This window comes from Podarcis vaucheri, assembly GCF_965113315.1.
Source record: "Podarcis vaucheri genome assembly, chromosome: 5".
NCBI classification, from domain to species: Eukaryota; Metazoa; Chordata; class Lepidosauria; order Squamata; family Lacertidae; genus Podarcis; species Podarcis vaucheri.
Genome location: NC_138763.1, coordinates 84,206,259 through 84,218,761, shown reverse-complemented (window position 1 = coordinate 84,218,761; position 12,503 = coordinate 84,206,259). Strand labels below are relative to the sequence as shown.

General features: G+C 44.0%; 1 protein-coding gene across 1 annotated transcript in view; it reads right to left on the bottom strand.

Moving 5' to 3' along the window:
• ZCCHC24 (zinc finger CCHC-type containing 24) overlaps window positions 1-12,262 on the bottom strand; it is a 113,630-nt gene extending 101,368 nt beyond the window's left edge. The window contains exon 1 of the mRNA XM_082225155.1: window positions 11,526-12,262. Within this exon, the coding sequence (XP_082081281.1) occupies window positions 11,526-11,768 (243 nt within the window). The 5' untranslated portion in view covers window positions 11,769-12,262. The remainder of the gene's footprint in view (window positions 1-11,525) is intronic.
• Window positions 12,263-12,503: the final 241 nt, after the last annotated feature.

Genomic DNA, 12,503 nt, shown 5'->3' with positions numbered 1-12,503 from the left:
ACGCAGCAACACATTTCCAGCTTGCTTATTTTGCTCCCTTAACCTCTTGCTATTTTTGCTCCTTGTTCAGTCACTTTCCAAATATTATACCTAGCTATGTGTCAGTCGTCGTCACTGCTTGGACTTGGGCAATGCCAAGATAGGACAAAACTGGAAGGCGAAAGGAATCCGCAAGCAAAGCAAGCAACCCTCCTCCTTTTTTTTTTCCAAGTCCACAGATGAACGGGGAGAAGCTCTCTGAATTGCAAAGGCATGCTGTCCTGGAGGGGGGAAGGGGGAATTGTATCCACGTCCACATAGACACACACCATCCCTTGTTTCAGACTGGGGGGGGTGTGTCACAGCTCAGTGGAAGAGTGAATGCTTTGCATACAGGAATCCAGTTAAAAAGGATCTCCACCTGAAAAGGGATGCCCACCTGAAAAGAAATATGATGGAAGCCCACCCCACAAGCATGCGAAAGGCACAAATCATACTGCAGAAGTTATGATGTCAAGAAAAAGGAATATACAACATCACAAGCCACTTTCCTTGGGTGGGGTAAGGCGATTGGGCATCCCTGATGGCTGAACCCAAGGGTGCTTTATATATATATATATATATATATATATATATATATATATATATATATATATATGTGTGTGTGTGTGTGTGTGTGTGTGTGTATTTATAATATGAATACAATGAGAGCAGTCCAAAATTAAGCGTTTTAAAACTTGTTCCCTGGGAGTGTTAAGCATGGGAGTGTTAAGCAAGCACCTATATTATACCCACTGAAATCAATGGGATGTAATAGTGTGTAAACTTGGATGGATCATGCCCTATATAGTTACTTTGTTTTCCAACTTTATTTTATTCCCCCATCCTGAATGCTTACACTCAATTCAACAGAACATTATTATTAATTATTATTATTATTATTATTATTATAGGCTGCAATGCTGGTGGTCAGTGGTGTAGCGTGAGTTGTCAGCACCCGGGGCAAGGCAAGTAATTTGCGCCCCCTAACCTGTGGATTTTAGCACTGATTTTAGCACTGCGAGTGCGAGCGCCCTCCCCCCCGATGTTGCGCCCGGTGCAGCCGGCCCCCCCTGCACCCCCTACGCTACGCCACTGGTGGTGGTCAAACCTTCTGTGCTTTAAAGAACCCCTTCTGTGTTGATTTGTCTGCTGAGCAATGTTTGCATGTCTGCCACAAACCTCCTGCATGTTACGGAGGGTTCAGGAATGTATAGTTAGATGTGCACAATCAGTTCAAATAGGAACCTGACCAGACCTGAGGGGGTCTCACCATTGCTAAAGGCAATCAATCCCAGAACATATTCAACATCAAACCTCTGATAAGCTTCTAAGGAGCCACAGGGAACCTGGGAACAAGAGTTAGGCTAGATCTATACTGACTTGTTTAACATTATTTCCCCCATTAGGACGATATTAGATATTCCGTTCTAAAACATCACAGGGCATACTTGTTAATTAAAACATTTTTTACCTTGGTATTTTTCATCAAATATAAGTAATACTCAGCCACACCATTTTTCAAAACCCTGTTTCTTTCTGTGGGTCGCTGGTTGCTCTGCTCCATCCTCTGGTGTCAAGTTTTAATTCTTCCTCCCTCCCTCTATGTCCTTTATTATTTGCACATGTCAGTATTTCAAAATTATTTCTTTATGAATTTATTTGGAGAAGCAAAGTTAGCATTTTAATCAAGGCATCCAAGAGTGTGTGCCAGCAGATTAGGAAAAAAGGAAAACAACTAGGATTTAGTCCTTGTGGCCTGACCTTCTTTGTAGTTAAGTAGGCTTTAAATTAAAATAAAGCGATAAAAACGACAAGGTAATAATGCATTATGAATGTAAAAAGTAGGAAGTCGTGTCCATCTATGTTATCAAAACCCTTCCCTAACCCTTACTTAACATTAAAAACCATGAGTGTAGATCTGCCCTTGAAAATAACTCCATGACGTCAAAGCCTTTTGAAGCCATGAATGAAAGCATACCACAGAAATACTCCAGAGTATTCATGCCATCTTTGGCAAGGGAAAGCCCAGCTGACCACCCTTCCTTAGTCCAAATATGGCGTCCTGGCCCAAGGAGTTCCTTAGCTGCTAACTCGGCCTGCTTTGGGAACCAGGATGCACCCAACTAATCAGCAAAGTGACATCACCACGCAGCATGGGTAAGATGTTTCCCCAACAAGCGTTCCTTATTCCATCTGGTGTCATCATCACATTCCACATGTGGGCAGGCAGTGTGCTAAAAATGGATGGGGTCAACTGCTAAAGAACACCTTGGGCCAGAACAGACACCTGTTTTGGGGGTGGGGGGAAGGGATATCTCTTGTGAGTCAGCTCTGGACTAGGCTTCGCTTCCTTGCTTGTTTTCAAGGTTTCCTGGGGCAGGTAATGAAATCCATGGCCAAGTTCAGTCAGCAGCATATTTGCAGAATTCTTCATGGGCCAATGTTATTCCCACAGAGTCAAAGAACTGCCCTGCTCCAACCTTCACATTTGCTATAAGATCTGACCCATCCAACTGATGTCATTTTAAATGCATCGTGAAGAGGTAATGGGAATAAAGCAATTTTAGATCCACATACCCCACGCCAAGGAAATGTACTTTGTTTCCTCTTCCACTGCACAAGGACATTATTCATGTTTTCAACTTCCAGCTAAAAGCAGGGATTGTGATTATTCCTAGTATTTATATGGCACTTTCTGAGCACAGTGGTATCTCGGTTTAAGAACAGCACTGTTTATGAACGATTCGGTTTACAAACTCTGCAAAACCGGAAATAGTGTCTTGGTTTGAGAACTTTACCTCGGTCTAAGAATGGAATCTGAACAGTGGAGGGGCACCTCATTAGGGAAAGCATGCCTCGGTTTAAGAACAGTTTTGGTTTAAGAATGGACTTCCAGAACGGATTAAGTTCGTAAACCGAGGTACCACTGTATTCATAGCATGTTACATACATGATCGCCATAATAGCCCCCATATTGCAGCTGGGGTTGGAGGTGTCTGGGGCTGGCAGGATAGAGGCCTGCTTAGTTTCCCACTGAGTAGCAAATTTTGAACCAGAGATCCCCTATTTCATGTTTTTATAGTCCAATCTCATGCATTAAATCCCGTAGTGTCGATGGGGCATTCTTCAAAGAATGCTGGCACATGTTTGCAGCCTTTACCACTCAACCACACCAGCATTTAAAATGATTTTACCTCACTTGAGGATGGGCAGATCAGTCCATTTCCAGGCTATATCAAGTGCGCATGTATTCATAAGCCTGTTCCACCATTTCCACATGAATCTGCAATTCTTTTCAGCCACATGAAAATTCATATTTAAATTTCCGTTTCAATACATCACAAGCTATGTAAATATGTGTTTTATGTACACGTTTCTAAATAATACATTTATCTTAAAATATTCATTTGAATAACTTTTGGGTCATTTTGAGCTGAGCACTCTATCACAAAGCTCTGGAGGGTATTTATGTCCCCATCCACACTTCAATCAATCAATCAATCAATCAATCACATTAGTCCAGGAGGCTCAGACTGGGTCAGTTCACGTTGGAATGCGCAGAGATCTAATGCCTCAAGAATCTCTAGACTCATTACTCAGATAGACACACACACACACACACACACACAAATACAGCAGCAGTTATTTGGCCTTCAAACACCTACAATCTAAGGGCTAAACATAATTACAAATGAGACTTGTTTTACATATCTGTATACTGACAAATTGAGACTGGTTTTGTACATGGACGCAAAGAGGGTGGAGTACAGCTGACAATTACAAATGTGACAGAAATGTGATTTTTGTGTTTTGTTTTGTTTTGTTCATGGAAACTTGCCTGAAGAGCCCAAAAACATAACCTTGTCAAAAAATGTGAGTTGGGAGGTCCCCCAATTCTCAATTTTGTCCCGTTAATATTTATCAGTTTAAGAGGTTAAGAGGTTTGAATGCCTAAGTTTTCCAACAGAAGAGGGTTGGGTTAAAAGTGTTAAAGGAAAGAACACACAATACAGTGGTACCTCGGGTTAAGAACTTAATTTGTTCTGGAGGTCCGTTCTTAACCTGAAACTGTTCTTAACCTGAAGCACCACTTTAGCTTATGGGGCCTCCCACTGCTGCTGCCGCCACGTGATTTCTGTTCTCATCCTGAAGCAAAGTTCTTAACCCGAGGTACTATTTCTGGGTTAGCGGAGTCTGTAACCTGAAGCGTATGTAACCCGAGGTACCATTGTATTGCAACTAACGGTGTGAATACAGGTAGGACAGTGAAAGCAAAATATCCCACACTAACAATGGTTGAATTAGAACATCCTGCCTTAGTTTAATATGACAAGAATAAGTCTCAGTGAGGTTCACCATCTCCCCCAGTGTGGCTATAAGGAAGAGTTTGGAGCCTTTTACGTGTAATTAACTAAAGCTTAACGTTACATCAGAACATTAAACTTTGCTTAATCTTAACTGTGGTTTGTTTAAACAAGGCTGCTTCTTAAACCATGGTGTGAAGTTGACTTGATTTAAACAAACCATTGCTAAGATTTACCACAGTGTATCAGGTCTGGATGACACAGAATGCTGCAGTTACAAAAAAATAAAAATAAATAAAAATTGACTGGCTGATGAACATAAGGGACAAGCTTATTGCTATTATTTCCCCAATAATAAATGAAATAGGTTATAATTCCAATTAGAGTGAGATTGTTTCCCAATGAAGGTATCTGAAGAAGTGTGCATGCACACGAAAGCTCATACCAAGAACTAACTTAGTTGGTCTTTAAGGTGCTACTGGAAGGAATTTTTTTTTATTTTCCCAATGAAGTCAATGTTCAGTTTAGAGGTCCTACCAATGGAGGCATAGGGTCAACAAGAGTCAAGATGGGCATCAACAGAATGAATTCTACATAATATTGACTGGAACTATTCACTGCAGATTTCTAATAGATATTATTGTACTGACCATTTATAGTATATTCCCTATCACTATGCATGGCTACATATTGGATGAAGAACATGGCTGCTGATCTCTCAGTTATCTCTCTCCATGATGTCACTGTTTGTACTACTTATAGACTTTCAGCCAGATTTGTGATGTTGTAGAAGGGCTAAATTGCTACTAGTTAATCCACCGCTTTTCCATCTCTCCCATTCTCCCATTTTGGTCTTCTCACATTGGCCCTTGTCAGCTCCTGAAATGTGCCCTACTGTATAAAGCCCTGGTGTACAGATACACCAAAACTGAGGATCAGTGCTGCTGGAAGCAGAAAAAGATCTCTGAGTAGCCAGGTTGATAATGATTGATGTGTATGAGAAAGTATTTGGCACAAACTAGCAAAAAAAATAATCATTCTGAAAGCAAGTGAGTTGAATGTAGCCAGAACAACCAAGTCCTTTCGGAACTGTGTTGCAATTAGCTGTTGGTTGAACAAGTCCCTGTGGTATCAAGAGAGCTGGTGTACCATAGTGTCTCCGAGACAGGTCTGGGAATCAGGCAGTTTCTGATTAATATATCATCTCTGCCATGAACCTGTTCACAATAGTGGCTGGGGCAGAGGCACTCACCTGTCCTCCCAGTACATGAGTCGCTACTGCTTACCATGAGGGGTGAGATGGTGGGGAGGTCAGCCTGGTACAAATGTACTAGCAGGAATGTCAGATTGGCTCTGCTGGTGCATTGCATTCACACCACTCTGACTCAACTGCTGCCTCACTCTTCCCACCCCAGATAAGCAGCAGTGACTTGCCTGCCAGATGGTCAGGTAAGTGCCTCTGTTCCATCATGTTGTCTGCCACTGCCTATTCATTCATTCACCTATATTCATCACAGCCCTGTGAGGCAGGTTATGCTAAGAGAGAACCACTGACCCAAGGTCACTCAAAAAGTTTCGTGACTTGACAATTACTACCCTGGCAGCTGTTGTTGCATATAAAAAGATTGTAAATGGAAATCTCAGGGCACACCAACAAAGGAAGAGTGGATTTGTAAATTAAGTGAGTATATAGAATTGGCAAAATTAACTTCAATTATAAGATATCAATCAAATCAAAAGTTAAGAATGAAGTGGAAGTATTTAGAAGATTATACTGTATGTCAAAGTATTGTTCTAAAAATGACATGCTAATAGGCTTAGAATAAAAAATGTAAGCAATAACAAAACCAATAAAGAAAGAAGGAAAAATCAGAATGTAACAAAAATAATTTATTATAGAATGCAAGGAAAAAAGGTAGAAAGAAATATAAAGAAGTCGAATTGCTGTGGAGGGAAGTAGCGGGTGGGTGGTGAGTTTTATAATTAAGTGTATAATCAAGTAGCTGTTGTAATTCAGATATGATATTTTATGTGAGGGGATCATTGGGAATTTTGGTTATTATGTATATATGTTAAATTTCAATAAAGATCTTTGGGGTGGGGGAAGTTTCGTGACTTGGGTGGAGATCTCAGTCACGGTCTCCCTTGCATACAACACTCTAACCACTAAACCACAATGGCTCACCAACTAGCCTTAGTCCACTAGTGATGGTATCTTTCAGCCTCAGTTTGCCATCTGCAACAAGGGATAGTAAAATTGATGAACCTTATGAGATTGTGTGGATTACAAGAAAACAATGCATCATAAGGGCTTGGAAGACTTGAAAGCTAAGTAGCATCGTCAGCTGCGTAGCGTGGGTTGTCAGCACCCGGGGCAAGGCAAGTAATTTGCGCCCCCTAACCCCTAACCTGCCGCCGCTGCCAGCTTCTTCTTGCTGCTGCCTGGTCTGGTCTGGTGTGGTTCTCTCCCGTGCTCAGCGCTGCGCTGGGCGGCCGCTGCACTGTCCCTCCCCCAGATAGTCCCTCGCTCTCTCCGCACTGCACGCCTGGCACCCACCGCCTCCACAGTGGGCGGCGACCCAGCGGCTCGGATCGGATTCGTACAGCCAGCACTGCAGTGAGAGAGTGAGAGTGAGCCAGGTAGGGGCAGAGAGCTGCGAGTGTGAGCGCGCCCCCCCCCAGATGTTGCACCCGGTGCGGACGGCCCCCCTGCACCCCCCACGCTACGCCACTGAGCATTGTTAAGACCTGTCCCATCACTTAAGTAGGGTGTTCAGGGGAGCAGAGCATAATGGCATCCAAGCAGGGAGGGGCAAATATTCAAATTATTTCTAGTATACCTTTCCATGCATGTGCTGAAGGCAATTCAGAAAAAAGGAAATATCAGTAACAATAATTAAAATTAGTAAAGCAAACCAAAGTATAAATAAAGCCACATCAGAAAACAGCAGCAGAAATTTCAAAGACATCAGTTTCATAAAACATCTTCAGTCGAATATCCAAGCAAAGAAAAGCTTTCCTCCAACACCTAAAAGAAAGCGCCAAGCAGATTTCTCTGGGGAAAGTTCCATAATCATTGTGCCAAAACAGAAAAGGCCTTGTCTCCAGTAGTCACCCACCAAACTCAGGCTGTAAACATCTAGGGCTGGGTTTCTGATGATCTAATGGGCAGATTCATAAGCAAAGAGGGTGGTCCTTCAGACTGCCAGATCCCTTGGCACACTTACAGTTCCACGTAGATCAACAGGATTCACTTCCAAATAAACATGTTCAGACTGAGTTGTTAAAGACAGCAAGGAATCAGCAGAAACACAAACTCATCAGAAATCTTTCCTGGGATGAAGTAAAAAAAATGGGAAAGGAAAGGAAACAGGAAGAAAGCCCCTAAAAGACTGCAAAATGCTAAGGCTTCAGTTTAGGGAAGGTACTGTAGAAGACAACTTTCACAGATTACATGCAAGGATTGGATTAGCTTTTTATTCACAATGCAGAGGAAAAAGTAATGTCAGTGTACTTTGCACTGGGTTTGTTTTAAAATAACAGTTTGCCTTCATAGTAACTTGATCACGGGGGGGGGGGGGTGTGGATAGGAAGAACCTCAAACTTAATAAGCAGTTGAAGGATGCATGACTTAAAAGAAGAAAACAACGAAAGAGCCTAGCTGGGATCAACAGACATGCAGTTCTGTGTTCTTTGGAAAGTAGCAGGCCCTAAACTTGCGAGCTGGCATTCTTCAAAGAAGTTGCAGAATTATGAAAAAGAAAATTTCTGTCACATTCCTGCATTGATAAGACTAACAAACTAAACAATTCCCAAATAAGTAGCCATGTTAGCCTGCTGAAGCCCACAAAGAATCCTGTGGTACTTTCAATAATAACCTATTTATTGTGGCATAAGCTTTCAGACTAATCAAAAGCTTTTGATCTGGCAAATAGCTTTTTAAGATGGGTGGTGTAGGAGGATAACACATAGCTCTGTTCCACTGAACTGGCATTGCAACCTGGACCAAAACTTCATTTCTCTTTCAAAGCAGCTCCCAGGAATGCTTTGATAAGTTCACAAAAGTTGCTAGACTACATAAAAAGATTTACTAGTCTGCCTGCTCACACATGCCTGCACTGGGGGCCTAAAATTTAAAAAGAACCAACTTTCGTAAAGTTCCTTACCTGCTTAGCTGGGGACCATTCTTACTCTAGACAAGCAGCTACTTACAAACCACACCACTAATTGGCACTGGTATGCCAGTGAAAGCTACTATAAGATGATGTCAAATAGTAATATCAAGCACACAAGTCCAAGACATGGCCATATTTAACAGATGGAATGGCATGGCAGGGGTATCACAGGGTGATGTCATTGCAGCATCACTAAGGGTTACATTGGGAAAGGTACCATTAGGGGGTGGGGTAGGGAGAGCGATCTGACTGTGGCAGGGTGCAGATTCACAGCAAAGGTTGGCCCAAGATTCAACAATATTTTTTTCAAAAGCAGTGTAACTTGAGAGCATGTTCTGGGTATTTACATATTTCATAACCACAGAAATATTATTTATTTGTGTGTATCCCATCTTATTTCCTCAAGTTCAGAAGGTGTATCATGCACCATCACAGTTCCACATATACAGAGGACAACAGATATCCAGCTACTTTGTTTTAACCAATTTGCACTATGAGAATATTTACAAATGGCTCTGAAGTCACTTCTTTTTGAAAGCAATCGATATGATTGCCTGGTGTTCACAACAGACTCTGCCGGGTTCAAACCCCTTCTTCCTTTGATTATTCTGCAAACTGCATCACAAATAAAATGACCCCACACAGAATGATACTGGGATAAGTAATCACAGATTTATTAACAAGAGGCTCCCTAAACTTGTTTTCTAAATAAGACCCATTTTACACATGCCACTTAAAGATCCTTGGGACCTCTCTTCTGCTGTTAGCATGCATGTTTGAAATGCGGAGATGAAGTTCTAAATACAAATGTATCGGGGGGGGTTAATAACTGCTGTCCTGGTAGGAACTTAGATGCACAATTTAATTTCAACCCTTCGGCAGATGCTGGTGCCACCTATGTGAACTGAAGTAAAGTACCTGAAGCACATTTTAAACCCTCCATCTGACACTTTCCCCCATAGCTATATACATTTGGTGGGGAGTGTAGCAGTTTATTTCCAAGTTCTGCAGCAGGAAAAGAGGTCATAATACCTGTGGCAGAAGTCACCATGCCTCTGGCACTGATTTTGCCTTCTTGACAAAAATTCTTTCCCCCCCCCCCTTACACACACCCTACATGCAGATAAACATCCTAACTGAAACACACATGCCAAACACACAAAGCCAAATGAGCGCCCCATTTTCTGCCATGCCCATGATCACTTAATGACATCTATTAACTCTCCTTTCCCTTCAAATCTCTCAATCCACTTTTTTTAAAAGGTGAAAAGACCACATGTTTTTAAAAGAAAAGGCATTGCATAAAGGTGAAACGGCCAACCTTGCCTTGCTGGAGCAGAGAGACTGCTGGACAGATAATTTAGGCAGGTAAAGTTACACACCATACAGTGGGATTGTATCCAAGTTTGGTCCCAGGCCCAACCTACTATAGACCAGCATCCTGGCTAGCTAAGTAGTGGAGTGTCTTCCTTTTGCAGTAGCTGCAAATACAGTGACATTTGAAGAAAGTATAACCACAGACAGTGACAATGCCCACTAACTGAAACAGAGGAAGATGGAAGATCCCCCACCTGATGAAGTATTTTAACATGCATATGTGACTTTGCTCCAAGTCTGAAAAACCAGTCTGGGGCTTTTCTGTTTGTTAATAACATAATACTGTATATGGCGATTCAGAGAGGTACTTAAGAAGATACAGTCCCCTTCTCCCCAGGAAACTTACCATGTAAATGTAGGAGACACCAGAGAGAATGAAAATGCAAGAACACTACTTAGAAACTTTCCTGGGCTAGAAAAGCCCAGTTGTCTTTTGAAGTTAATAATAGCATAATACTGGTCAGCTTAACTCTCTCGCTTTTTAAAGCGATGGTGCTAAAAGTGATTGCTGACTTGTTGAAGATCATAGAATCATAAATCTGTAGAGTTTGAAGGGATCCCAAGGGTCATCTAGTTCAATGCCCTGAAATGCAGGAATCTTTTACCCAACCAAAGTGGGGCTCAAATCTAGGACCCTGAGATTGAGTCTACCCAGATATCTCCGTCTTCCTTCCCCACCTCCAGCCCCAGCGACCCTATCAGTATTTATATCACCGAAGTTTAGGATATAGGTAGGCAATTCAATCAGCCTTACTCTGATCAGCCCATGTAATCATTGACCACAATGTCAACAGGAACTAAACCCACGAGCGCGAGCGCACCTTCCCGCACACTCTCAAACGCGTGGGCAAGGGAGGGAAGGTAGTTTCCAACTGCAGAATTTTCACTGGACGGCAAGTCCAAAGTAAACCCCCACATACACACCAGAGAGAGAGAGAGAGAGAGAGAGAGAGAGAGAGAGAAATCTAGATGGGAAACTGAAATCAACTTTGTTCCAACTCGAAGCGCATTCCAATATGAACACCCTGTTCGGAATGCTTCGTTTGTAACAGCCTAAGAACCATCAAGCAAGCAGTAAGCAACGCGTAAAAACCAGTTTTCCCAACGTTTCTGTAGGACAAAATTCTGAACCGTTGCAACGAAGAGTGCGCCTGGGTTCTTTAGATCTCCTGCATCTCTGACGCGGAAGAGAAACGTCTCTCCAGAGGCCGCCTACCTACCCCCTTCTGCATAAATCTGCTAACTCGATTACCAAGCGCTCCACGTTTCAAAGGAGCAAGCTGTTAAAAAAAGAGAAGGAATAAAAAAAAAAGAAAAGCGCATTGGAGAGAGTCAAAGGGCGCCGAGGACGGGGGAGAAAATACTTGCAAAGCATCATGGCGGTGCAAAAGTTTTCAGAGGGAGCAACTTTCCGCAAACTTTTCCCAGTTGTTCCCTCCGCCGCCCCCCGTCCAAGCAATGGTCGCTCGGCTCTTCCTTCCCCCAGCCGAGCAAAGTCCAGCCCTTTCCAGCTCCATTTCAGAGGCCAAAACCACAACCAACCAGCTTATTTCCAAGTGGGGGTCAAAAATCGGTATTTATCATCATCATTTTTTTTTAAGCGCTCCTTTCAGCTGGGGCTGAGTTGCAGAGGAAGGGATCGCGTTACCTCGTTCCTTTGGAGCTGGAAGAAGCTGTTCAGATAGCTGGAGCTGAGGGAGGAGCCCAGCTCGGCGCTGCTCTTGCTGGGGTAGCTCAGCTCCGGGTGCTGAGACGACGAAGGCTCCGGTCGGAAGGCATCGAAGGCGCTGGCCTGGTGCGTGTCTTGCAGGGACAGATAGACCCAGTTGAGCAGCTGCGCGGGCTGGTAGACGGAGGCAGCGCTGGTGTCGATGGCTGACAACAGGCTCATCCTTGCCCACCCGAAGCTGCCCCACTCGGAGATGGTCTTTCCCCCTCCCCTCCCCTCCCCTCCCTCGCTGGATCAACTTTCCTCCTCCTCCCCGCGGGGGACTTTTGCTACCCTGGACGGCTTCCTCGTGGGCCCCGACCAGAGGGGGTGGGGGAGAAGGGAGGGAGGGGGGCTCCTCTCCGTTTTCCTTGCGCCCTGAATCTTTCCAGCTCCCTTTCCCCCACTTCCTGCCTTTCCTAAGGCGATCTGAGCCCTCCAAGCTCCAGCACGCCGCCCACCCCCAGCATAGCTGCTGATCTCCGGTGGCAGCAGCAATAGCAAAGTTAGGCAGAAACTTTCTTTGGCTTTCCGCCCCCCCCTCCCTCCTTCCTCTCCTTCCCGCGGCTCGATCCGCTATCTGTCTTTATTCTCACTCCCTTAGTCTCCCTGCTGGAGGGGAAGGGCGCCTTGAGCTATTCAGCAAACTCGTCTGGGCTGCCTGTAGGAACGCGACCATTGGGGAGCGGGGATTGGGGGGGACGGGCGGGGAGCGAAAAGGGCATTGGCTCGCGAAAGTTCCGTGCAGCGACCAAATTTAAATACGGGGGTTGCTGCGGGCCAATCAAAAGAGGGACCGCGCCTCCTTCCCTCTGTTTCACCCCGCCCCCCTCGCTCCCGCCCCCGTAAGAACGCAGCGGAATCCACTCTGGAAGGCCGGCTTCCTACGTGACTGGAACTATAGCATCATAGTGTCGC